This window comes from Vulpes vulpes, chromosome 8 (genome assembly GCF_048418805.1).
Source record: "Vulpes vulpes isolate BD-2025 chromosome 8, VulVul3, whole genome shotgun sequence".
In the NCBI taxonomy this organism is placed as follows: domain Eukaryota; kingdom Metazoa; phylum Chordata; class Mammalia; order Carnivora; family Canidae; genus Vulpes; species Vulpes vulpes.
Window position 1 is genome coordinate 90,760,939 of NC_132787.1, and position 25,934 is coordinate 90,786,872.

At 47.0% G+C, this 25,934-nt stretch overlaps 3 protein-coding genes across 22 annotated transcripts in view; 1 reads left to right on the top strand and 2 right to left on the bottom strand.

Moving 5' to 3' along the window:
• Nucleotides 1-4,342, bottom strand: part of CAD (carbamoyl-phosphate synthetase 2, aspartate transcarbamylase, and dihydroorotase) — a 22,819-nt gene extending 18,477 nt beyond the window's left edge. For 3 of the 9 annotated variants that reach the window (XR_012003200.1, XR_012003199.1, XM_072767444.1), the window contains exons 1-5: nucleotides 3,803-4,243; nucleotides 3,410-3,549; nucleotides 1,513-1,642; nucleotides 506-648; nucleotides 191-332 (exon numbers count right to left, since the gene is read on the bottom strand). Coding sequence is in view for 7 of the 9 variants with exons in the window: in XM_072767444.1 (XP_072623545.1) it covers nucleotides 191-332; nucleotides 506-648; nucleotides 1,513-1,642; nucleotides 3,410-3,549; nucleotides 3,803-3,884 (637 nt within the window). In the remaining 2 variants the exon portion in view is untranslated. Of the gene's footprint in view, nucleotides 1-190; nucleotides 333-505; nucleotides 649-1,512; nucleotides 1,643-3,409; nucleotides 3,550-3,802 lie in introns of all 9 variants that reach the window. The other 6 variants (XM_072767440.1, XM_072767443.1, XM_072767442.1 and 3 more) reach the window with 6 other exon arrangements.
• On the bottom strand, nucleotides 4,288-9,298 carry ATRAID (all-trans retinoic acid induced differentiation factor). The gene is made up of 7 exons (XM_025983933.2): nucleotides 9,165-9,298; nucleotides 8,335-8,456; nucleotides 5,743-5,814; nucleotides 5,462-5,533; nucleotides 5,240-5,361; nucleotides 4,850-4,947; nucleotides 4,288-4,628 (listed from the first exon to the last, which is right to left on the bottom strand). The coding sequence occupies exons 1-7, from the start codon at nucleotides 9,261-9,263 to the stop codon at nucleotides 4,524-4,526; spliced, it is 690 nt and encodes a 229-aa protein (XP_025839718.2). The 5' UTR covers nucleotides 9,264-9,298; the 3' UTR covers nucleotides 4,288-4,523.
• SLC5A6 (solute carrier family 5 member 6) lies at nucleotides 8,809-21,219 on the top strand. Of its 12 annotated transcripts, none has more exons than XM_072767449.1 (19): nucleotides 9,252-9,375; nucleotides 10,060-10,125; nucleotides 12,377-12,470; nucleotides 12,887-13,026; nucleotides 13,673-14,212; nucleotides 14,528-14,593; nucleotides 14,932-14,983; nucleotides 15,361-15,428; nucleotides 15,749-15,903; nucleotides 16,310-16,450; nucleotides 16,651-16,780; nucleotides 17,305-17,393; nucleotides 17,821-17,933; nucleotides 18,288-18,355; nucleotides 18,779-18,865; nucleotides 19,014-19,195; nucleotides 19,390-19,493; nucleotides 19,717-19,832; nucleotides 20,237-21,219. In XM_072767449.1, the coding sequence occupies exons 5-19, from the start codon at nucleotides 13,823-13,825 to the stop codon at nucleotides 20,384-20,386; spliced, it is 1,911 nt and encodes a 636-aa protein (XP_072623550.1). In that variant the 5' UTR covers nucleotides 9,252-9,375; nucleotides 10,060-10,125; nucleotides 12,377-12,470; nucleotides 12,887-13,026; nucleotides 13,673-13,822; the 3' UTR covers nucleotides 20,387-21,219. The 12 variants fall into 12 exon arrangements, with proteins under 12 accessions (XP_025839714.1, XP_072623551.1, XP_072623550.1 ...); XM_072767447.1 differs by lacking the exon at nucleotides 9,252-9,375 and adding an exon at nucleotides 9,437-9,552; XM_072767445.1 differs by lacking the exon at nucleotides 9,252-9,375 and adding an exon at nucleotides 9,526-9,654.
• The last annotated feature ends 4,715 nt before the right edge of the window (nucleotides 21,220-25,934 follow it).

Genomic DNA, 25,934 nt, shown 5'->3' on the forward strand with positions numbered 1-25,934 from the left:
CAGAAAAGATGATGTCAAAACCATAGTTTAACCAGAGAGAGACACACTTGCAGCCCTTACCAACAGAGCAAAAGCCCTGATCTCTGTCTCCTTCCCTGTAACTCATGTTGACTTATAGCAACTAGACCAAGGGACAGATCTTCTACCCACGCTGCCTGTCTGTAGCCCTGTACACACCCCAGCTACTCACCCTGGCTGTCTAATGTGTGGTCCCACGGTACCACAGTGACCTCAGCTCCACGCTGGCACAGGCATCGGATCTGATTATACTTAAGGCCACAATCCAAAGCAAGGATCCGAGGAGTGCCCCCTGCATTGAATACCCTTGGAGCCTGAGGAATAAATGGCACAACAGTTGGCAGCTGTGATCAATGAGGATAGATAAACATACACCAACCCCTGCCTTTGAGGCCTCTTCTGATTTGCCCAAGTGTTCATCCCAGTTATGGGCAGAATAACACTACCGTGCTACAGCTTGAAACACTCTCCCACTCTACCTCTGTACCTTAATTGAGACCTCTGGCACCAGGGGGCGGGCATTGGGGTCCAAGAATGGCAGGGCTGAAGGCTCTGTCCCATCCTGGACCAGCTTTCCCAGCAGAGACCCTTGCTCTCGCAACTTCTTAGTCAGCTCTCGAGTATCCACTCCTGTCAAAATAGCACACTCTGAGATCACACTCCCCCAACTCAGTCATGCATGAGGTTAGACTTTCAGAAGCACTGCATTCCAGAACCCTGAGTCACACACAGCTGTTCTAGGGGCATCAAAATCCTGGGCCATCCTGATGGAAGTACACTACCATGAAGTATTCTTGCTAAAAATATCACATCTGAATTGAACCATGACTTCTAGATTTGTTTACAGAAAATAATACCAGGAGACAAAAGAACATTCTAAACAACGCTACAGGAACATAATCAACAAAATGTAGGTTGTGGGACTCTCTAAAGGAAAACTGACTTGTTTTTGTCAAACAGGTTACAAGGCTGATTGATCAAAAAGACATCAACCAAATGCAACATACAGATCTTACTTAGATCCACACTCAAATAAGCGGTAAAAGACATTTAGATAATGGAGAAAACTTTGCCTGGATATTTGATATTAAGGAATTGTTATTTTTTTTTAAAGGTATGATAAGGTTATTATGGTTATGTTTTGAAAGGATCCCTTTTTCACAGTGAACTATCTGTGGACAAAATGGTACAATGTCTGAGACCTGCTTTGAAAAAATTAGGAGGTTCTAGGTATAGTGGTAAAATAAGTTTAGTCCTGAGTTAATGATTACAGAAGCTGGGGGCTCATTATATATTATTCCCTCCTTTTGTATGTATGAAATTTTCTATCTGATCAAAAGCTGTTTCTTCTCCAATCCCCAGACCCCAATGTAAACCTTCCAAATCCAATACATTCTATCATAGCCTCGGTCTCAAGTTCCAATAACGCACAAGAGACCTGGGCTTGGCAGGATACTTGGGCTCTGCCCAGATACCATTATGCTCGCGCCATACCTTGCAGGCCAGGTATGCCATGCTGTTGCAGCCACTGGTGCAGGGTGCGGGTGGCACTCCAGTGGCTGGGCGTGGGACAGCATTCTCCCACCACCAGTCCTGCCACATGGATCCCCGAGGATTCAAACCACTGCCGATGGAAGATGGAAGGAAGAAATCGTGAGGAGCCCAGGACCATGTCTTCCTAACTTCTTTACCCATTGTATGGCAGGGACCATATACTTCAGCTACATTGAACGACCTGGTCATTCCTTTAACACACCAAGCACCTTGTGCTTTTGTTCTTTACCAACAATGCCTTCCCCATATGAAACACTGAACACCAGGCCCTCTTTAACAACTGGAAATGATATTTTCCTTTCCTTTCTTTACTCACTTTATTTCCACTGTTCTTGCTTTTTACATTGTATACAACTGTGTGTGTGTGTGTGTGTGTGTGTGTCTCCACCACAGAACTATGAACTATGAACTCCTCAGGAACAAGGTGCCTGACACATAGTAGCAGTCGACATTTACTGAGTGTCCACTTAGTGCCAGGCATTGTTAAGAGATGTTGGGGGAGGAGCAGTGAGTATGCAAAAAGACAAGGTCTGGGTCTTCACTGTTAATTTGCTACTTAAGGAGCCTGAAAATTAACAAAGCAACATACAAATAAACAAGATCATAATTACAGGCTATGATAAAAGCAGAATGTAAAATAGACGTACAATACCTTATCAAGCAAAAATAAAAGTTCAGGGTATAACACTAGGCATGATTATGCACTTCCCCCCACCCGTAGTAGGGGATTATCAGTTTAAAAAAACACAAATTTGCAACCCAATAGATAAGCATTTAATAACTAAACAGAGAAATGGGTCACTTATGTGGGAAGGGATGGCATACTTAAGTCACATATGGTTTAGTGGTAGGAGGTTTAAAAAATGATGGATACTGAGACCATTTTTAGGGATCTAAAGGATAGTTTGGCAGATTCCTCCATGGCCAGGTAGACTAGTCTGCATATAGACTGGTGCGTTCACAGTACATGTACCACAAAGGCATCCATGGTTGGCTAGAGGCTCTAGAAGGCCTTACTCATCCTGGTTCTGTTAAATGCCTTGATTTTGCAGGTTTGTAAATTATTTTGTCACTGTGTCTACAGCTAACAAAGCTGAAGATTGCCATATGTTAACCAACATATCGCATTATAACCGAGAATGCAGTGTTATTTATAGATCTGTGAGGAGGAATGGTCCTTTCCAGGAATAACAAAGTATGTCCCTTACCTAGGGTTCCCTATCCTAAGTGTTAGGGTGAATTAAAGAACTAAAGGCTCACAAGTCTGGGAAACCAGGACAAAATGCACTTTGAGGAATACTGTACCTAAGCTAGGGGGATTTCCACTATTAATTTGATTTTTTTTCATTAGAACTTTCAGAGTGCAACTTAGTTTCCAGATTCCAAAGGAGGAGGAATAGGTGGAACCTCACTGTGGGAGAAGATTCAGTTTTCTTATCTAGAGATAAAAACTTTACTAAAAAGTGGCACAAAATGAGTCAAGGTAAGGAAAGGACGTTTAGAAGATGATTATCAACTTGACTGGTAGGTGAACTGGGACTCACTGGGATGGATGTAACCTCAGTTTCCAGTCTCTTTCCCATTATGTAATCTTAAGGCATTGCCCCCATCACTCTACTGCTAAAAAACCTTCGCGGGTTCCTTACTCTTTGGCTTGGCATCCAGTGCTCGGGCTTCTCTAAGTACTTCAAGTCCTGGGTAAGATTTGTCTTAACACTTCAGTGTGTATCTTTGTTCTCTCCAGGATGCCTAACTTAATGTCAATGTCTTCACTTGACTAACAGTTAATAACCATTGATTTGAAAAGGAAAGTAGAGAAAGCATTGGGTGTGGCTACCTTACTGAGACCGAACTCATCCACTTCATCTGTGGGGATGCCATAGTTGCCGATCAGAGGATATGTCAGCACTAAGATTTGTGCTTTGTAGGAAGGGTCAGTGAGAGCCTCGGGGTAGCCGACCATGCCGGTTTGAAACACTGCAAGAAAAAGGCAGGGCTGGGGCTCGGGCAAGACACCCTTCACAAAACTGCTCAGGGTGATGACAATGCCTCAGCAGAAGCTGCCTTGACCTTGAGGGATAAAAGGGGCTGGGGTGGGGACAGGGGCACCAAAGGGGGGTGGGAGGGAGGGTGTGCAGGCGGGAAAATGGCGGGTTTGGGCAGGGCAAGCTGGGCAAAGAGGGGCAGCAGAAAGTGGGATGAGGTCGGCAGCCGGCCCGAGCTTGCTTACCCACTTCCCCGGCAGTCGACACAGCGGCCCCAAAGGGCTGGCCCCGCAGGACCGACCCATCTTCCAACATCAGGGCCGCCATGGGAACGGAGCTGAGGCGGGGGCGAGCAGAGAAGCGGGAAGCGCAGCAAGCCCCAGCCGATGCTGGAACCACGTGAGGTCGGCGCGCCAGGAGTCGGTCCACGTGGCTAACCGCGCCGGTGGCTAGAGCGCGGACCGCGGAAGGCGCAGGAGCTCCAAGCGCGCTGGGCGGCGGCAGACTGCGGCGGCGCGAGCAGCCGGCAGCGTGAGGGGCGGGGCCGAGCACGTAAGGGGCGGGGCCAAGCCTGCAACAGCGTGGCCGGCGTCTCCTCTCCACCCAACTCCGCCCCACTGCAAAGCCCGGGGAAACCTGGAGAAGAAAACCGACTACCTCAAAACTCTCTCCCGCTCTAACCAAGAAATACACAAAGCCAGGACGCCTCTCTCTAAAAAATAGAAAAAAGAACGACAAAAAAAGATGTTTATTATAGTCCAGCACAAATGGGGCACCGATTCTAGTCCATTCTTGGACTGCAGTGTCCACAACACCCCAAGGCTATGCAACTGTCCATCTTTCTGTCAAAGGTGGCTTCAGTCTTGAGGAAGATCTGCAGGCCAACCATGGTTGTCTAGGGGGAAAATCTCCCGGGTTGGGCTAAGATCAAGAAGATCTTTATGTCAGTATGAAGACTTAAGTGGTTCACGAAGCCTTGGCTTTTCGGCGTTGGGTCCCCCAAAGCAGAATGGAGATAGATAATGTGGTGGATCCCAGGATACCGAAGAACATAAGCAGTGAGAAGTAACCCTGTGAATGACAGACCAAAAAAACCCCTCATACATCATTACACCAAGGACTACATCCTAACACCTAGTTCTTTCCTAGTGTATCTATCCCCTTTCCCAGGGCAATTCTCTTATAGTTTTCTTCTCAAGATGATTTGCGGCAGCTCTCCTCTTATGGCTCTTTCTGAGAGGTTCTTCCTTATGCATGTCTCTTACCTTTATTTAGAAGGCCTAATTCCTCACCTGGCGCATACACTTGTAGCCATGGAAGCCATCAGCACAGACACATTGCAAGAGACCGGGTCCATCAGGTACACAGGAACCATTCTCAGGACAAATTTCTGTGAGCCAGAGAAAAACAGAAACATTACTGGATCTCATTATGTAGGTTTCCCAAATATCTGCTTCAACTTAGATTCTCTCAATTATTTATAGGTCAGACGTAAAAGAAAATTTCAGATAATCAGAATATAACAAAAATAATACAATGTATCTTACGACATCTTTCGTAAGGGGTTAGAGGTTCAGAAACCTGTACAAGCAGCACTTAAGCAACTTTACTGTCAGATCTAAAATGGTGAATACGAAGGGAGGAAAGGCAGTTCCTGGAAGGGTGGAGGTGAAACAGCATACCTTGGTCCCCAGTGGTGTTGCAAAAGTTCCTTTGCCCTTGGCAGATTTGGTTGTTTATATAAAAGGTGACAGTATTCCAGGCATTAATACCTCCAGGACAGCTGACATCCTGTGGCAGTATCCTGAACACAACATAGGTAGTCATAATGCACAGTTCAAAATTACTGAGCTCACAGTGCTGTCCCTCTTTGCTTCTCTCCCCAACTCTATACCCTTACTTACAGAGTCTGGAGCTGGGTAAAGCCACGGAAGGTGTTGGCCAAGTCATCCTTGAGGGGGTTTGCTTGCAGGTCTCTGCAAAGTACACACTGTTAGCACTGTGCTCTAGAAAACACTACTTCCACTCAGATATCTTCTTGGGCTGGTAATCCAGTTCCTATTCTGAGTTGTCTAAGTTTGGAGATTAATATTCAGACATGTTTTTAGGAGTCCATTCTCAAAGACTTTACTATCAACCCTTCACCACAGTTGCCTTTAGGTAGGGAAGATAACTAACGACTTACATGATGACAGCAGTATGTGCCTGAGGAAATTTTGGACCAAGGTCCTTCAGAGAACAGTTCTGGAGATCCAGCCTGGGGAAAAAAGTAATCAGTGTAATTTTATGTCTCTCCTCATCTGTGATAGACTAATATAACCCTCTTTTCAGCTAATATTAACTGAATACAGCTGTGTTCAGGGCCACAAACTAAATCCTGTGGTAGATGTTTTAATTCTGCACTAGCCAATTCAGTCACCACTAGTTACGCGTAGCTATTTGAATTAGGTAAAAAATAATAATAATAAATTCAGTTCCTCAGTTCCACTGGCCACATTTCAAGTATTCAGTAACCACTCATCATGTGATCAGTGGCTACTCTTTGGAGAGTGCAGATACAGAACATTTCCATCATGGCAGGAAGTTCTATTGGAAAGTACTGTTCTAATCAGTGTATCTATGCATCTGTGCATATATTGGAAGAAATTTGTTCCTTGTCTAAGTGAATCTCACATTTTAGTACTATGAGTCTCAGATCTGCAAAAAAGCCTTCAAATAGGAGAAAAAATTGAAGTCACATAAATGAAAGTTTTTTCCAAGTGCATTTTCTACCATGGATGGGAGGTAAATTATTGGATATTAAGGACCACGCCACCTTATTTTTTCTTCACTATATACTGCTGTCTGTTCCTTTATTCTTTAAATACAGTGCCTATTAACTGCAAAAATTGGGAGAAAAAGAAAACCCTTAGTATCTTAGCTTTCAAGTGGCCTACAGCGTGATAGAGGAAGACCCTCACCAAATGTAAAAACAATATGAACAGTAAAACATAATCTGAGGGGCACCTGTGTGGCTCAGTGGTTGAGTGTCTGCCTTTTGCTCAGAATCATGATCTTTGGGTCCTAGGATCGAGTTCTGCATCAGGCCCCCCACAGGGAGCCTGCTTCTCCCTCTGCCTATGTCTCCGCCTTTCTGTGTCTCTCATCAATAAGTAAAAATAAAATCTTAAAAAAAAAAAACAATCTGAAAGAAATCACAGGACAGTATACGAATAATTTTGAATGGTACTACCCTAAGGATTAAAGAAAGTAAAAAAGATGAGATACTACTCTAGCACTGAGTAATATCATTCACAGAAGATGCTGGAATTGAAGGACAGATATGTTTTAATTTGGTAGAGGAAGGAAATTTCAGGTAAGGAGAGGGGCCTGAACAAAGAAACAAAAACGGAATGCTTTTGGAAGCAGGAGTGTCTGGCTGAAACCAGATCCTCATGAAGGGTTTTAGTGGACAAATATTTGGAAAAAAATGTTTGAAAGGTGGATTGAGACCAATCTGTGGTAGTTTATGCTTTGAACTTTATCTTGAAGGCAACAGACAATTCTAATTTTAAAACCAGAGAGGAAAGATAGAAAAAAATTGATTTTCAGATAGTCTGCTATAGAGAAGAATTTAGGTAATTAGGCAAAGAGAATGAAAGCAGAATAGACGACATTTAGGATTCTCAAGTGAGGGTACACTCAAGAGGAAATATTTAATAGGACGCTAGAAGAATCTTGTGTACCCTCAGCTTGGAGAGAGGGCCAAAGATACTAAGAGATCTAGTTTGGGGAAATACCTGCATGGTGGTTAGAGCTGAAGCCATAAGAGGTGGATCCTCAGAGTGTAAAGGGAGAAAATGCAGGGACTAACCATCAGGGAACAGAATTTGCAGAAGAGGAATTAGCCTCAAAGGCTGAATTAATTGAAAGGGAAGAATACCCTATTAGCATAGTGCCTTGGAGGCTAAGGGAGTCATTTCATGGAGACGCACATTAAGTAATCCAGAATTGAAAATAAAAGAACAAGGCTTCTCTTAAGAGAAATCCATAAAAGGCTTTTTTTTTTTTTAATGGGTAAAAATTATGATTTCTCTGCAATTTCAACCAGGAAGAATCACAGGGTTGTTTACCTAGCTAAAAATGCGATAACACATTTAAATGTGTGAGAATCATGGTTTGGATGCCCCCAAAACGGGCATCAATATTCATCCCAAAAGCCAATCAGACAAGCCTTTAAGAATCCAGTGTGGGGGGCGGGTGTCACCTAGATGGCTCAGATGTTTGAGTGTCTGCCTTCTGCTCTGGTCAGGATTTCTGTGACAGGAGATCCGGCCCTGAGGCTGCTTCTCCCTCTTGCCTCTGCCTCTCCCCCTGCTCATGCTCTCTCTCTCTCTGTTTCAAATGAATAACATCTTAAAAAAAAAAAATCCAGTTTAGGGGGTATGTGTGCCTGGGTGGCTCATTTGGTTAAGTGTTGGACTCTTGATCTCATGTCAAGTCTTTTTTTTTTTTTTTTTTTAGATTTTACTTATTTATTCATGAGAGACAGAGAGAGAGAGAGGTAGAGGGAGAAGCAGGCTCCCTGCAGGGAACCTGACATGGGACTCAGGACACCCTGGGCTGAAAGCCGAGCTAAACCGCTGAGCTACCCAGGCTGCCCTCATGTCAGTTCTTGATCTCAGGGTCTAAGTTCAAGCCCTGCGTTAGGTTGAAGACTACTTTAAAAAAAAAAAGAAGAAGAAGAATCTGGTTCGGGAACTCTTCCAGTATCCAAAGTTGTCTTTTCCTCCCTCACCCCAGGATGGTGCCCTCTTGATTCAGGCAGCAGCGGTTGTGCAGCATTAGCCCTGGTGTCTGCTTACAATAAAGGGTCACTTCTGACAAATTTCGCACACTCTCTGGACACAGGATGCATATCTGCAAAAGAGAAAAAAACTATTAAGATTCCAGAAAGAAAAAAAAAAAGATTCCAGAAAGAAAAGCTAAGAAAAGAACAGGTATCAAAAGTTAACTGCCAGTACACTCTTCGGAATCCTTATTTAACATTGGGCAGATAAGTGTCCTATCTTTATCATCAAGTTTGACTAAGGTATTCGTTTCTTCTCCTAGAGCCAGGAGCCAAATCAACACACTAGACTTTCTGCACCACACCTGGCCCAGGAAAGGCCCTCATCTTCGAGGATCACTGCTTGGACATACTTATTATGCCCTCTCCATTGACTTCTCAATCTGACAGACCCGGTTTGGCCAGGTATAAAAAGAACTCATCGAGCTTTACACAAAGTACAGTACTGCCCGGGCACGATATACGGCATTCGCGCGTGACGAGCTTGAAGAGGAGCCAGAGGACTCGGTCAGTAGTCGAAACATTTAAAGTTATTCAAAGATTAAGGAAGAAGGAGATCACATTTTAAAGGTCTACGTCAGCAGGTCGAGGGCACTGGGAGACCTGCGCAGCGTGCGTACACGGGAGCCGCAGCCGGCTGGGCTACAGCTGGGGAAGCCTCAAGGACCAAATCCGACCCACTGGCGGGCTGGGGAGAGCGGAGAGCTGAGGGCCGGCGATCGCGAAACGAGGCTGCCCAGCAACTCTGTTTCAGCCCGACCTCTAGCTTGCTTCTGTACCTCGGGTAGCGCCAGGGCCCTTTCCGCGCCCAGAGCGAGGAGCACGGCCGCTGCCCAAGGCACCAGGAACGAAGAACCGCCCGACCCGTGAAGAGCCATTTTTTTGCTCCCTCCGTCCTTCTCAGCGCCTCGCGAGATTTGCGCGTGTGGTCCAGCCCTCCCCGGGCGTGGCCTAGTGCCCCGCACGGGCTGGGGCTTACTGCTGCTTGAGGTCAGAGCTCTTCTTTGTGCGCCCCAGTCCCCGTTGGGGAGGACTGGTCACCTCCTTCTCCTTTTTCTCTGTTAGCGAAGGCTACCCCGGTGCCGCTCTCTCAGCTCCGCATTCCTCGCTTCCGGACGCCGAGGTCGCGTCACCGCTGTGGCTCGGGGCCCACTCCGTCAGCCCTCAGTAAACATGGCGGCGCCACGTGAGGCGACCAGGGGGCGGGCCTCCGCTGTCACTCAGCCGGCACGTGGCGTGCCCGGCTCTGCCGTTCCGCTGCGCCCAAAGGTGGAGGAGACCCGGCAGATGGGCCGGACCCGGGCGGGCCGCCGCATGGGGGCCAGGGCCCAGTGGCTTCCTGAGAGTGGCGCGGGGCGGGGAGGGCAGGGGCGGGGCGAGCCGGTTCCCCGCGTGGAGGCGCGGGAAGATCTGAGTTGAGAACGCGTGGTGTAGTGGTTCAGCTACCTCACGTGTGGAGGGAAGGCGGGAAGCCAGCAAATAAAGAGGGTAAGGGTGATAGAGGAGCGACGAGTGAAGGGCAAACTCTGGCGGGAGGAGACAAGCCTGGGAAGGTCCCGGGCACCCTGGCCCTTTCACCTCAGTCGGGAGTCCGCGTGGCGGCCGGAGTCTTGGTGAGGAGGGAGGGGCGGGATAAGCGCTTGCCTGTCTTCTCATCTCCCACTTCCTTCCCAGAAAAACGAAGCGATGCTGATCTCAGGAAAAACGACTGGACCTTCTTAGCCCTGGCTGAGCCACGAGGTAAGGGAAAGCCGAGCGCTACCAGGGTAGCCCTGGGGAGCCGCGCACCTCGCGCCCGCAGGGACTGCTGTTCCCTTTGCTTAGGGCCAGGCAGAAGCTCGTCAGAGCTGACCCATCTTGAATGGCCAGCCCGGGCTTCCCTTCCACATGTGGAATCTCCTCAAAGGATTTGCTTTCAGCGGGCCACCACGTTCTCTAAAAGCAGCATTGGTTTTCTAAGGTATTTTCATAAGGGTACCAAAGCCTTTCAGACCTTGAGGAATTCAAGGCACAAGGACAGATTTTGAAGGAATCTTTTCTGGGACAGTTGGTCCTGCAGGTGTCCCCTTTTGCCTTTTGTAGGAGTCCAGGCATTCAGTGCCGATGGGTGTGAGGGAGGTAGGGTGGTGTAGAATGATTCTCTTCCCTTTCTGTGTGTATTACACTTTTTAAAAGGGGTCTCCTAGCCCACTACTGTGTGTTACAGTTTTAGTGAAACCAGTCCACCGTTTTGGCACCCCCTGTCTCAAAGAGATGTAAATCCATGAGGTTTAGAACAGTGTAGTTTTTAGAAAACCACTAACTATCCTGTTCTTAGAATCAAAGTCCTGTTGGAGGAACACTTTGTTACTGGGTCAGGTTTTTCTTGTCTTGCCTGGTTCTCTTCAACTTATCCAGGAAGGTTCTTTACACTTCATGAAAATAGAATTCTATCAAGAAGCTCCACCAGTTTACCCCAGCAGGAGAGTCTCTAGTTCCTGTATGTCTGTGTTCAAGTCTACACTGAGACCTTTTTTCCTCTCCATAATTGCCATCGCCTTATCACTAACCCTTTATGGCTACGTGTTTTTATTTGCACACAGCAGATACTTTGTTTTTCTCCAGTATTTTCCATTCCCTCTATCATAGTAAAATTTGCCAAGGAGGAGGGAGAACTAAATATGTTGCAATGTACAAAGGCCCAGGGCATCTTTAGGTTAAACCAGAGTGGCCTCTTGGGAACATTGTTCTGGGTACTAACATTTGTGACTCGTAGAACATGTGATCCAAGAGTTGCGGCTCTGATTTCCTCTCTTTGTTGGCCCCATGAGGTTCAGAGTTCAGGTTTGGTCTGTGTAAGGCCGTATCTTGCCAGCCAGGCAACATCTGCCCAAGAACACAGTGTGGGAGAACTAAAGACAGGCAGGCTGATCTTTCTGCTAGTGGGCAAGAACAGAAGACATAGGTTAACAGGTGTCTAGACTAGTTGGAATCTAAACTTTGTTCCATGAATGACTGACTACAATTAACATTCTACTTCTGCCCTAGTTCTAGGAATAGTGAGAATGAGCCCCGTGGTAAATCACCTGCCCTAAGGCCCCTGGAAAGCCACCTGTCTTCCTTGCAGATAGCACCTTTCTATGTTTCTTGTTTTGTATCATGCTTTGTAACCTTAATCAAGTTCTTTAATTTTTCTGTTTCCTTAAGAACTAGAGAGTTCGTGCAAAGTTCATAAACCGAAAGGTGATACCAAGGGGTACTTTTTCATTGTTTATCACTAGTAAAGCTTATAACATACATGGCACACCACTGGGTTGCAAAAAGAGCTGAGTTGCCTCACTAAAAAAAAAGGAATAAAAAGAAAGGGGGGTGTTCAGAAAGCATTAACTATCATCATTTAGGCTATCTGAAAACCTGACATGCTTTTGAATTTTTTTTTCTCCATGTCAACGAGTAGTATCTCTCATGGATATCCTCTAAAGACATTGTGGTGTACATGGAGAGTGGATGGACAGGGAATCAGTAGACCTGAGCTCTAATCGATGATGATGATAATCAGCTCTGTGGTTCTGGAAAGATCACTTGAGTCATCTGGGCCTCAGTGTCTTTGTTGGTAACTAAGGGGGTTGTGATAGTGATCTCTTAACGTTCTCTCAAGTTTTGAAGTAATATAATCCTGTCCTTGTTTTGAGGATAATGCTATATTCTTTGAGGATTAGTATTTTTTGTGCAGGAGTCAGGAAAGCAACTTTCCCATTTCTCTGGGCTCCTCCTTTCTAATTCTCTCTAGCTCATAGTGCCAAGTGTGACTTACAGTGAAAGCTTAATCCAGCTAGGAATGCTGTTGAATGTGAGCTCCCTATTCCCCACTCTGGAGCCTCTAGGACTGAGCTGGAGTTTGGGGGCCACAGGGTAATAGGGCCATTTGGATCGCATTGATTGGTTCCCTGAAGGGGCCAGAGCAAATAGCTGCTGAGCTTCACTCCGCCCCTAATTCCTGATTTCACCTCAGCTACTTATAGAGCTGGACCCTCGGCTTCTGCCCAGCTCCAGACACACACAGCTTCTCCAGACAGCACTGCCTCAGAACAGAGAGTCTTCTCCAGGTAGGTGCCTGCCCAAGAGGAAATGAACACTTTCCCTGGCTGGTTTGCTTTTCTGTAATCGTAACTCTGAACTTCTGGTTCCAGCATGTTGCCCTCTCACTTTTGAATCCCAGCACTTTTCCTAGATCTGCTGTCGATTATAGTGTTATACAGAGAGGGTCTGAGAGGTAGGTGGCAGGGCTTATCTAGTAGTGTTGGGGAGAATGAAGAGATTGGCCTGGGGATGCGTGGAATGGAGTTTGGGGCTGCCATGTAGATAATCTTACTGGGGATCAGTACTGAGAAGGGACCCTGTTAGGAAGGTGACACTGGGAATATGAGAGTTGGGGGCTTAGGCTAGGGGAAAGAGAGGAAGCCATGCTGTTATTAGTCTCCATTTTTTCCTTTTTTCTTTCTTTTTTTTTTTTTTTTTTAAGATTTTATTTACTTATGAGAGACACAGAGAGGCAGAGGGAGAAGCAGGCTCCCTGCGAGGAGCCTGATATGGGACTCAATCCCAGGACCCTGGAATCCGGCCCCGAGCCAAAGGCAGGCTCTCAACCACTGAGTTACCCAGGTGCCCCCAGTCTCCATTCTTTCTTCCCTGCTGGGCTGTGGCGCCAGGCTGGGGTCTGCTGGCTTGGTATATTGTAGAGATTGGGTCTGTGCCTGTTAGTGGGCAGGGAAATCTTTGAAAAGAAATGCGGACCAGGATTGATTTTTGTGTGTGCGTGTGTGTGTGTGTGAGAGAGAGAGAGAGAGAGAGAGAGATTGAGGTAGAGACCTATGAAGGTTCTCTTTCATTTTTTTAAGATTTAATTTATTTTAGAGAGGAGGCTGAGGGGCATAGGGAGAGAGAATCTTAAGCAGACTCCACACTGTGTGCAGAGCCTGATGCACAGGGTTTGATCTCACAATCTGAGCCAAAACCAAGTGGGACACTTAACTGATTACACCTCCCCCCAGGCACCCCAAGAAGGTTCTTATATTTCACAGCTGTGTATGCCAAAAATGGTCTTGGACAAGCAAGCAGTTGTCTCCTGGCTGTCTCACTCTGCTGCATCCTTTCTCCCTCCCCTACCAAAGCCATACTAGGACCTCCAGACCTACAAGGGCTGTACAGAGCTGGCTGGTCCAAGTTTGATGGGTGTGGGATACACAGGCCTGAGGATGGGTGCCCATGAAGGCAGGGTAGGCCTGACTAGGAGATGATTCCTTTGCAGCTCACCTTGGACAATGTCACTTGGTGGAGAAGGACTGTGAGATCGTGGCTGGAGTCCAGGCTGTAGCCACCTGCCTGCTACTGCCCAGCTGAGTGGCAGCCCAGAGCCCAGGAGCAGCAAGTGGCTGTAGGTCACAGACAGAGTGAAGATATGAGTGTAGGGGTGGACACCTGCCCCTGGCTCCCAGGCACAGACACAGATACGGTCACGTCTACCTTCTCCCTTGTGGACTATGTGGTGTTTGTCCTGCTGCTGGTTTTCTCACTTGCTATTGGCCTCTACCATGCCTTTCGGGGCTGGGGCCAGCACACCGTTGGCCAACTACTCATGGCGGACCGCAAAATGAGCTGTCTTCCTGTGGCTCTGTCCCTGCTGGCCACTTTCCAATCAGCTGTGGCCATCTTGGGTGTGCCATCTGAGATCTACCGATTTGGGACCCAGTATTGGTTCCTGGGCTGCTCCTATTTCCTGGGCCTGCTGATCCCTGCACATATCTTCATCCCTGTCTTCTACCGCCTGCATCTCACCAGTGCCTATGAGGTAAGCAGGGAGGAAGAGGAGTACATAGGACCATTAGGATCAGGGATGGGAAGAAGGAAGAGGGCATATATGAGGAGTCTGGGCCCCTGGACCTCTTCTGCCTAATGAGAGTGATGGCACACATCATGTTTCCAAGTTCTTTCTGGGTGAAGTCAGATGAGGGGAAGGAGGGTGCTGTGCTGAGAGGCCCAAAACAGACAGGAGTTGGATATTTCTTTGTGTTCCTGGGCTTCTTGAGGGAAGTTGTGGATGAATTGTGGGGATAGAGTGGGGAAGAATACTTTATTTATTTATATATATGCGTATACATTCTAGTACTTGGAGCTCCGATTCAATAAAGCTGTGCGGGTTTGTGGGACCGTGACTTTCATCTTCCAGATGGTAAGTAGAAATGAGGGTATAATTTGAGCCTGAGATATGGTAGCGGGACTCAGACTCCAGTATATTGAAGTATTCTGAGCTTTCCCTGCTCTCAGACTGGCAAGATTGAAGGTCCCACTAGGGGTCAGTGTCCCTGAAGTCACCAGAGGCATCCTGCTTCCTATTCTTTCCAGTTCCAGCATAGTCACTTTGGAGGCAGCAAGCCAAGATTTAGAAGGGAGACGGAAGTGAGCCTAGATGAAGGGAGGCCATTAGGATATTGGAGCTGAAGTCCATCTTTTCTCTCTACCCACCCTCATTTCCCTTCCCCCTCACATTCTCTTTTCCACACCCAACAGGTGATCTACATGGGAGTTGTGCTCTACGCACCATCATTGGCCCTCAATGCAGGTGAGGAGTCATAGCCCTTGGCTCTCAGCCACAGCAAGCTGGGAAAACACCTCTGGGAGGGGCAGCTAGAGGAGAGTGCAGAAAAGAATCCAACCTTGGCTAGGAGTTACTTCACTGTATGAGCCCTTGGCTAGTCTCCTAGAGGTACTTCTACCTCTTGGTTCACCTCACTCTGAAAGCTAATCAAAGATTACCATGTCTCATCTGAATTGGTTAATCAGCACCTTTTGGTGGGGTTCAAACATTCTTTTTCATTGTGGTGAATGATTTATTTCATCCTTAATTACCAAATGTTTCATGTCTTACTGAGGTTTTTTGGTTTCTCTGTTGGGAAACCCTCTTCCAAAGATAGGAATGTGGTTTTTATCTGTTTGCAGTGACTGGCTTTGACCTGTGGCTCTCAGTGCTGACCATAGGCATTGTCTGTACTGTCTATACTGCTCTGGTAAGTGTACCAAGTCTTAGGAGAGGTGGGGGAGAAGGGAGGAAATAAGGGGTGAGGTAAAAGTGTAGATGAAATGGAATAAAGTTCTTGAGTGGGATAAGATACTATGTAGGAGTTGGAATGGGACTTTGGTGGGGGGTAGGATGTAGGAGAGGGGATGGTGTACAAAAGTAGGGGTTGGGGTGGGAATGATGTCAGCAGAGTCTCAGCAATTATAGCCCTCCCTGGTGACAGTATGGTTCCTTGCTGGTGGTATGGTGTCTTCACTTGTGGGTGGTTTTAAAGACATGTGTGGCAGGCATGCTCTCTTTGCCCTGCAGGGTGGGCTGAAGGCGGTCATCTGGACAGACGTGTTCCAGACGCTGGTCATGTTCCTAGGACAGCTGGTGGTTATTATAGTGGGGTCACGCAAGGTGGGCGGCATGGTGCATGTGTGGGAAGTGGCTTCCAAGCATGGCCGCATCTCTGGGATCGAGTAAGTATACCCCTACTGCAGTGATCTGTAGTGTGTGGGAACCAGCCCATCCTAGGGCCTGAACTCAGGGCTGCGGTAGGCAGAGGACAAACTGTGGAAGCCTTAGGGGCAGCACTGAGACAAGCTGCCACTGCATAGATGGAGAGTGATCACAGGGATCTCGCTGGTGGGGAAGGAGGGTCAAAGTGTTTTTAGTACCTGGCATGAGTCTGTGGGGTGGAGGAACGGGACCTATCCTTCATCTTGCTGCAGTGTTTGTTGTGTCTACCTGGTTCTTAACTTCAGTAGCTCCAGTAGCTCCTTAGCCCTGCAGCAGCATCTCCACTCTGTTCAGTACCCCCATTGGAGGAGTTCAAGGAAGACTGTCTGGACCTATGCCACAGTGAGCAATTGGTGTCTGTTGCAGGCTGGATCCAGATCCTTTTGTTCGGCACACTTTCTGGACATTGGCTTTTGGGGGTGTCTTCATGATGCTCTCCTTGTATGGAGTGAACCAGGCTCAGGTGCAGCGCTACCTCAGTTCCCGCACAGAGAAGGCCGCTGTGCTGTGAGTGCAGGGACATGATGTCCAGGGAAGAGGGGAGAAGAGGGGTCCCAGTTCCATGGGGCATTTGGGGTTAGGGCAGGATGCCAGAGCACATACACACCCATTGGGGTCAGGATATGGGTCTGTTTTCTGGGGCTCAGAGGCATGCCTAAGGGTGTCGATTAACAGCCTCGGTTTCGTTGGCTCTGGTCTCTTTGCAGCTCCTGCTATGCAGTCTTCCCTTGCCAGCAGGTGGTCCTCTGCATGAGCTGCCTCATTGGCCTGGTCATGTTTGTCTACTACCAGAAGTGTCCCATGAGTACCCAGCAGGCTCAAGCAGCCCCTGACCAGGTGAGAAGTCCTCGGCACCCTTCTGTGCCCATGAGGCCCGAATGGACTCTCACCCTGGGTAGGAAATGGATGTAAGTCGTTTTTCACTGTGGGATACTACAGTCTAGCACATGAAGGTCCCAGCCCCTGGCCGGCATCACCTAATCATAGTGCTCACCCTGCTGGGGTGGGGCCCTTTCTTTATTGGCTCACCACTGTGTACTGTGCAATGCGCTTTGCTGGGAGCTGTCACGTATCTGGTCTTCTCTAATCCTTACACAGCCTCATTTTACGGGAAAGAAAAAGCCTCATCCAGGTGGTCAGAATGCTCATCACACTGCTAGTCAGGGGCAGGACTAGGGTATGAACTGCATTATACTCTATCTAGAGCCCATTTTCTCTCCACTAACTGTGGGTCACTTTCAGTGCTTAACCCTCTTATTTAATCACCCACTCTCCATAGACTGGTAGGGGCACACCTGGGGACTTCCCTTGGGGAAAGGCTCCTTTCTCAAGAGAGCTGTGCACTTCTGCTCTGCCTGCAGTTTGTCCTGTATTTTGTGATGGATCTCCTGAAAGGCCTGCCGGGCCTGCCTGGGCTCTTTGTTGCCTGCCTCTTCAGTGGCTCCCTCAGGTATCTCCTTTGACCATTTCCCTCAGGCTTGGTGCACCTGATCCCTACTTGGCACAAAGTGATGGGCGGAGGAGGGGACCTCTCTGAGTTTCTCAATGTGCCCATCCATCTGTGGATGACAAGGGACAGCTCATCTGTGTAGAATAGAGTATATCCTCTCCAGGAGATGCCTCCTTGTTGGTGAAGGATTCTTGTTTTACAACACCAGGAATTGATTCTGCTTGATTAAAACCTGTACCTCATTCAGAAAAGGACAAGATGTCCTTGCCTTCCGGGCTTCTTCTTCCACTGCCAACTGTGAGGACAGCTTCTGGCTGCATATGTCCTCTCCTGCCTTTAGGGTGCTATTCCCTCAGTAGGGCCCCTGTTGCTTTTGCCTCTCAACTCCCAGACTCAGTATGGTTCGTCTTTGTCTTCCTCATTTCAGCACCATATCATCTGCTTTTAATTCATTGGCAACTGTTACGATGGAAGATCTGATCCGACCCTGGTTCCCTCAGTTCTCTGAAGTCCAGGCCATCATGCTTTCCAGAATCCTTGGTGGGATTGTGCTTCCTCATCTTTTCAGTTGTATTTTTTCTAAGACGTACCCTTAGAAGGGGTGCTTTTTAAGTCATCAGCCTGCTTTACAGCACAAGCTTTAGCTTAGGCTCAGCGCTTGCCCAGCGAAGCACACAACCTTGTTGATATCAGGGCATTTCCTGGGAAGGTCTCTGAGTCACATAGGAGGGAAGACCAGGTGGGAGGGACCTGGAGCTGGGGCAGGAGGTAATATGCCCTTTTTCCAGGAACACAGAGATAGTGGTTTGGCTGGGGAAGGAGGTGTGCTCTACTTTTCCCCCTTTGTAATGTGTAAACTTACCTTTGCCTATTTTCTCCCTTCTTTTTCCCCAGCCTTTGGCTATGGGCTGCTTTGTCTGGGAATGGCCTATATTTCTTCCCAGATGGGACCCGTGCTACAGGTAAGGACTATGCAGAGAAGAAATTAGTTTTTAAGGGAGAGAAGAAGCTGATTGAAACAGGAAGTTGAGGAAGACAGCTGATGTGAAGGAAATAGTACAGAGATGAGTATTACAAATTCACCTTTGATGGACACCTTTAGCTGTAAATAGCCTTCCCCAGAGTCATTCCCAGGATATTGTTGGCTCAGAGACATCTTAGGGATCAGTCTCAGAGGAGATCCTGAAGCACATTCCATTAACATTCCCAGGATTCACCCTCTGGAATCCTGCATTCTGTTGTTTCCAGGTAGAAGATATAGACAGATCTGATGAGTGGGGCACTGAGGTGTTGATGGGTGGCCGTGCTCTACACTGCTGAGGCTGGAGGTCTCTGAGCCTGAATGTTCCTTTATCTCCCTCCCCGCCCCATCCTGTCCTCCACAGGCAGCACTCAGCATCTTTGGCATGGTTGGGGGGCCGCTGCTGGGACTCTTCTGTCTTGGGATGTTCTTTCCTTGTGCCAACCCTCCTGTGAGTGATCCGTCTGGTTCCACAGTTGTGTACAGGGGTGGATGTGAGGAATGGCTTGGCAGGGCTCTCCTCGTGAGTTCTGGGAACTGGTGTGAAGATTTATTAAGACTGGCATCATGACAGGAGAATGTACTGTGTCTCTGGGCAGGGTGCCATTGTGGGCCTGTTGGCTGGACTCATCATGGCCTTCTGGATCGGCATCGGGAGCATAGTGACCAACATGGCCTCCGGCATGGCTCCCTCTCCCTCTAATACATCCAGCTTTTTCCTGCCTAGCAACCTGACCACTGTCACCATGACCACATTGATGCCCTCAACCACCCTCTCCAAGTGAGTTGGGTCTTGCTCACTCCTTGGAGAGAATAGCTCATTTTTGAGGGGTTTTCCAGAGTTCTTGGTAAGGGATGGGCTACCAGAGTCTTCAGGGATGTGTTGGGTGTTGCGTCCCAAGATCCTGGGACTGTGTCCCTGAGGAATAACTCTGTCAGCAAATTGCTGACTATCCTTATTCCTGTTCTCCCCAGACCTACAGGGCTGAAACGGCTCTATTCCTTGTCATATTTATGGTACAGCGCTCACAACTCCACCACTGTCATTGTGGTGGGCCTGATTGTCAGTCTGCTTACTGGTAAGGGCATGTTGAATGGGGACCCAGAAAAGTGAGACTGAGGTAGGCCACTCAAGGAATCTGGACTCGGGGAGAACTGACTCTGCCCTTTGGGCTCCTTGGGTTTCTTGGCTGAGCTCTGGGAGGTGGTCAGGGGCTAGGGACTCATATCCCTGAGAACAGATGGTTTGTTGGGTGTACACTGGTTACATGTTGGGAAACTCAGGAGTACCTTTGCCTTCAGGGGGAATGCGGGGCCGGACCCTGAATCCTCGGACCATTTACCCAGTGTTGCCAAGACTCCTTGCTCTCCTGCCCTTGTCCTGTCAGAAGCGATTTCACTGCATAAGCTACAGCCAGGTAGCAGCTGTGTTGTCTAGATTATACCCTTTCTTCTCCAGATCACTACCAGACCTTCCAGATTCCCTTTCATCCCTTTCCTTTTTTCTCCCCAGCAACTCTCATTATTTGTCTGAACCTGGACTGTCCCCCAGCAACTGTCCCCGCGTCTCCCCTCAGTGGAGTGCTGGCTTAGTGGGCAGAAGGGTCCCAGCCCAGAGAGGTGCCCAACTCTGTTCTGCTGCCTGCCCCCCACCACTCACCTTGTGCTTTGCAATCCCTTTCTTCCCCACCGCCCTTTGTTGTTCTCCCTTCCAGTAGGGATCAAAGCAAGGTCTTTCACCTTTTCTGCCTGAGTTCCTTCACCCCTTTGTCCTCATGTTCACCCCACCTCTTCCACTCCTTTTGCTCTGTGTGTTCTCTAGGACCTCTCGGCAGACACTGCTGCGTTTCCAGAGAAGATGAGTAATGGGATGTTGAAGAACAGCAGAGATGAGGCCGTGGCAGTGCCTGAGGAAGGCTCAGCCCACCAGGGGAACAGCCCCACCTTCATCCTCCAAGAGACCTCACTGTGATCTGGGCTCAGATCCCAATGCTAGAGGCCATTCTGTAGTATAGAGATGAGTCACATGATGTACCATGTAGGGACAATCAAGGACTGGATTATCTAGCCCACCAAAGTACCTAAAAAGGTGTTTGGGCTGCAGTAGAAGCTGTCGTGTCACGGGAAGTGTGAGGGCAGGACAGGGTTTTTACTTGTCCCTTGACAGTCTATTCTCTAGAGGACCAGGCTTGTGGGGGACAAGATTTTGTTAGAAAAGGGGATCGAAGCAAATCCTCTGGGAAATGGATAATGGCTTCTGATTAACCATCATCAGGCTCCTTTGAAGTGAATAGAAACAGTAGTGCTAGGTATCACTGTTCTGGAGCCTGATTTGACAAGGTTGGCCATGTTTACCATGAAACACAAAGCTGCCTTGGCCAGCTGTTGCTTCTCTTGTGGTACTATTTAAGCATAGATTCTGTTACCCACAAAGGGTCTGTGACTACTTTCCAGTTGTCTATGATGCCCAGACCCCTCTCATTCTTACCTGTCTACCTCCATTCTTGAGGGGGAAGGTTTGGTGTTCCTGAGAGACCTCAGAATAGACTAGTACATTCGTCTCCCTTGTATAGAGTAGGGAAGCTTTCCACCTCATTGCCCCCACCCTCCACCTATGTTATGGGCACTTGGAGATGGGGCACATGTCAATCTGAGAAACCAGGGCATGACCAGGTCCACTGTGGAGTGTGCCATCCATCTGGCACACTATCCTAGTGTCATTTTTTTTGTTGTTCACGTTTTCTGTTGGAGTTTCTTTCCCACATATCTCTGTTCTGAGGGAATAAAAACTTACCGGACCTGGAATCTGGACTCCTGTACTGTTCACAGCTATTCTGGTCCACCCCTGTCCTATCCATGGCAGGGGTAAAGTGCTCCCTCTTCCCCTCCACAGGTTTTCCTCTGCTGGGGAGAGGTGAGAGGAGATTGGCACTGGCTCTTTAAGATCTGGTGACTGGTTGGCATGTCCTCAGGGTACAGCATTGTGTTCATCTGATGCACACTCTCCCTCTGCTGTTTTTCGTCCCCTGTGGCTGTCTTCTGTGCCCCTACACCTTTTCCTTGATCAGGACAATCACTGCTGCTCGGATTTTCACTTTTGGGGCTGGAGGAAGATTGCTGTTACTTGGCTTTAAAAATAGAACACGAGCTGGACTCTTGTGAAGAACACTGCTCAGGCCCATTCACCCCTGGTCCCTGCCCTGCCTAGCGTCATCCAGCTTCTCAGAAGTAGCTCTACATAGGCTCTCCAGGCCTCTCAGCAGAGACTTAATCCCAGGCAGGCCTGTGGATTCTGCCCCAAGATCTGCCCTCTAGACAGCCCTTCATCCTAGGGGCTGAGGGGACATTGGTCTTGGCTAACTACCCCACTCCACTGAGCTGCCAGAGTTCCAGACCTAACTAGGCTCCCATGTGTTCATTCTCCAATATATGTTCCCATCACCTACATGCAGGGGCCTTAAACTTGGCCACCATTTTGCATCTAAGGAAATGACTGCCACCCCAGGACCCTGCACCAGATACCACCGTCATTTCACAGTTGCCTCATTTGGTTTGAATCCTTGCTTGTTCACTGTTTGCTTGGAAAGGGTGAAAATCCAGAGGATTCAAAGCTTTCAAGAGTCAGGATGTTTAAGAGGAAATGGTAAATACATTTGGTTCTCCATATTCATATAAATAATTCAAACTCCGTAACAGAACAAAGATGCTCCACTTTTAACAAAGTTAAACATTCAGGGATCCCTGGGTGGCGCAGAGGTTTGGCGCCTGCCTTTGGCCCAGGGCGCGCGATCCTGGAGACCCGGGATGGAATCCCACGTCGGGCTCCCGGTGCATGGAGCCTGTTTCTCCCTCTGCCTGTGTCTCTGCCTCTTTCTCTCTCTGTGTGACTATCATAAATAAATGAAAAATTAAAAAAATATTTTAAAAAAAATAAACATTCACACATTTTGAAAGTACCACTTACATAGCACCTGGCCCAGTCAGAAGAGCAGGCAGGCAGCTTGATCTTGAGGTTGTAAGTTTGGGCCCCACATTGGGTGTAGAGATTACTTAAAATCTTTAAAAGTACCACTTAATGAATATGAGGATGAAGCTGAGTGTACAGACCTAGATTGAAATATTGTTTGATCCATTCAACATTAAGCTTTAATCTCATCTATTTTAAGTGTGAATTTCAGAGTTGTTTAAAGATTCACTTAGGTTGCATGTAGTGAACTTACACGTTCCTTGGATGTCCGTTGTGATTGTATTTGCAGGTTTGGGTTTTGTGTGTGGGTTTTTTTGTTTTTGTTTTTGTTTCTTTGTTTTTAGATTTTATTCATGAGAGACACAGAGGGGCATAGACCTAGGTAGAGGGAGAAGAAGGCTCCCTGCAGGAGCCTGATGTGAAAGTTGATACCAGTACCCCGGGATCACGACCTGAGCCAAAGTCAGATGCTCAGCCACTGAGCCACCCAGGTGCCCTTATAGTAGTTTTCAAAGCACTTTTCGTGTACTACCTGATTTTTTGTCTTGGGAGGGAAGTATGTTGCATATCATCTGCATTTTTAGTGTGTAAGGTAACCAGATTGCTTGGCTAGCAAGAAGTTGAGTGGCAGAACTAGAGCCCAGGTCTGACTCCCAGTAGCCCAGCAAAGTGGATCTGTTGCCAGGGAAGAGTGTGGACGGGGTTTTCACACAGGTGGCAAGGAATCTTGAGATGGGAGTCCAAAAAACACACTAAATGGGACGCTACTGTATCATCATTCTAAAACTTCCTAGGTCAGTGGCTTTCAAATCTTTGACCCACAGTGAGAATATGTTCATTTTATGAGCCAGTACACTCGTACATTGCATTATGTGACTAGAACATTTAATGAAAAATATTTCTGGGTATAGTTAATATTTTCTGAGTTCTTTCTCCCCTTCTTTCCTGGATGATTCAGTCCTAAAATCATTGGGTGGAGCAGTGCAAGGTAGTATTGGTGCTGTTGGCTGTATGGTGTGCATATGAGAGCTCAAGTGAAATGAGGGAGACCATACATGGGAGTAGCCCAGCTTGGACGTCCTTGTCTGAGGAGGGCAATCACATGGAAGGTGGCTTGATGTGGGTTGTCAGAGCCAGTGTGTGTGTGTGTCCCACCTGGAGAATTAGAACTCAAACGGCATTTGCATGTGGGATCAGCCTAGCCTAGGCTGTGAACCTGAGTGGAGTAAGGGCATGTGTATGGGAGGAAGCCCTGTGGTCAGATGGGAGCCCAAGTAGGGTGAGGCAGTCTAGGGTGTGGTGTCAACCTACCAGGGTGATGAAGACATCCACATAGGGGCCAGCCGTATGCAAAGAGAGTTTGGATTACAGCAAAGCAGAGCAGTGAAAAAAAATCTGGAAAATCGCTAAAAAGCTCTCCTGTGGATTTGCAGTCTAATTTCACATTGCTCAACAAGTCAAAATTTGGGACTTTGAGAGAATAATAAAACCAACTGGCAAAAATTCTCAAGAGAGGGATGCCTGGGTGGCTCAGCGGTTGAGCATCTGCTTTTGGCTCAGGACTTGATCCTGGAGACCCAGGATCGAGTCCCACATCGAGAGCTCCCTGCATGGAGCCTGCTTCTTCCTCTGCCTGTCTCTGCCTCTCTCTCTGTCTCTCATGAATAAATAAATAAAATGTTAAAAACTTTAAAAAATTATCAAAAGAAAAGGCACAATTCCAGAAATGACAAAGGTACCTAATTACAGATACTTAGATACTAACATAAATTATGAACTACTTTAGGCCAAGAAAATTGAAATTTTAGATTAAAATGGACAAATTACTAGCAAAATATCACTAAAACAGACTCCAGAAACAAGATATCTGAGTAGTCCTAGTCCCATTAAAGAAATAGAAAAAGGGCAGCCCAGGTGGCTCAGTGGTTTAGTGCCACCTTCAGCCCAGAGCGTGATCCTGGAGACCCAGGATCAAGTCCCATGTCAGGCTCTCTGCATGGAGCCTGCTTCTCCCTCTGCCTGTGTCTCTGCCTCTCTCTCTCTCTCTCTCTCGGTCTCTCATGAATAAATAAAATCTAAAAAAATAAATAAATAAATAAAACCATCTAATGGGAAAACCCCCAGGCTCACCTGGCTTCACTGTTAAGTTTTAATCTATTATCTAGCAACATTTAAGGCATGAAACTTTAGATGTCTTTTACCGTAGCATCAATCCGATACCCAAACCAGACAGCATAAGAAGGAATAGGTCAAGGTTACTCATGAATATAGCTGTAAAACCATAAAATATTAGTGAACCGGGATCCCTGGGTGGCGCAGCGGTTTGGCGCCTGCCTTTGGCCCAGGGCGCAATCCTGGAGATCCGGGATCAAATCCCACGTCGGGCTCCCGGTGCATGGAGCCTGCTTCTCCCTCTGCCTGTGTCTCTGCCTCTCTCTCTCACTGTGTTCCTATCATAAATAAATAAAAATTAAAAAAAATATATTAGTGAACTGAATTCAGCAATGTGTATAAAAAAGATAAATACCATTGAGTTTATCTTACATGAGAGGTTGCTTTAACAATAGAAACTCAATAGGATTCTTAACAGGTTAGGACAAAAATCTCGCTATCATCTCAGATGCAGAAATTTTCATGGAGTTCAACATTCATTTAGAAAAACTAGCACTAGAAGGACTTCCCTAATCTGATTTAGTGTATCTATGAAAACAACCTACAACAAAGCGTTTAAAACTATAACGAAAATTAAAGGTAAAATAATTATTTTAACTAATCAAAGTTCTTTTTAAAGAGGAAAAATTCAATGTGAGGTGTTAAGAGTTCTCTCTGAGAGATCAGGTACAGATGAAGATGCTATTATAATTTCATTTCACCTTTGTACTTGATATTCTAGTGGGCAGTCACAAAAACTCCAAGGAAAAGTGATGAATTTGACATGTTAAAAATGTCTCAGTAAAAGACATTAAAGTGAAAAAGAACATTAAAAAGGTGGGGAAAATAGAGTTGTAACATTTTAAAGACCTTAAGATCACTTAAAGAGCATGTGACAAGAATCTAAAGACAACTCAAAAATGGGGAAAAGATTTGGATTAACATTTTACAAATGAGGAAATCCAAATGATCTACAAATATGACAAAAAGAATTCAGTCTTATTAGGAACCAGGGATATGCCAATTAAAACCAGGATAACATGCAATTACATACTTAACCCAAAATGGCAAAAAATGACTCCAGGTATAGGTTGGAGCCGTCAACTTGATTTTGTGCTAAGCTGACTATAATTTTACCATCATAGCTTTTGTACCATTAGTGCAAATGCTCACAGCTTGAAAAGGGCAAATTACATCTTAGTATGAACATGAAAGAAAAATTAACTTCACTGACTCCTGGATAAGGCCCCAGAGATTCCTAGGGGTTCATGGACCACACTTTAGGAATTCTTGCCTAACCAAGGAGATGTGCAAGAACTTTCTTAGCAACATAATAGCCCCAAACTAAAGACAACCCCAAACTTCATAACAACTCGTGTTAATTCTTACAGGAATGCTAAAA

Excerpts from the sequence above, each read along its gene's own strand:
- ATRAID (XM_025983933.2), bottom strand. The coding sequence starts at position 9,263 with ATGGCTCTTCACGGGTCGGGCGGTTCTTCGTTCCTGGTGCCTTGGGCA. Across the intron at positions 8,457-9,164 it reads GGGCCCTGGCGCTACCCGAG|ATATGCATCCTGTGTCCAGA; the intron begins GTACAGAAGCAA and ends TCTCTTTTGCAG. Across the intron at positions 5,815-8,334 it reads CAAGAGGGCACCATCCTGGG|GCTGGATCTCCAGAACTGTT; the intron begins GTGAGGGAGGAA and ends TTTTTTCCCCAG.
- SLC5A6 (XM_025983929.2), top strand. The coding sequence starts at position 13,823 with ATGAGTGTAGGGGTGGACACCTGCCCCTGGCTCCCAGGCACAGACACA. Across the intron at positions 14,213-14,527 it reads ATCTCACCAGTGCCTATGAG|TACTTGGAGCTCCGATTCAA; the intron begins GTAAGCAGGGAG and ends TATACATTCTAG. Across the intron at positions 14,594-14,931 it reads TGACTTTCATCTTCCAGATG|GTGATCTACATGGGAGTTGT; the intron begins GTAAGTAGAAAT and ends CACACCCAACAG.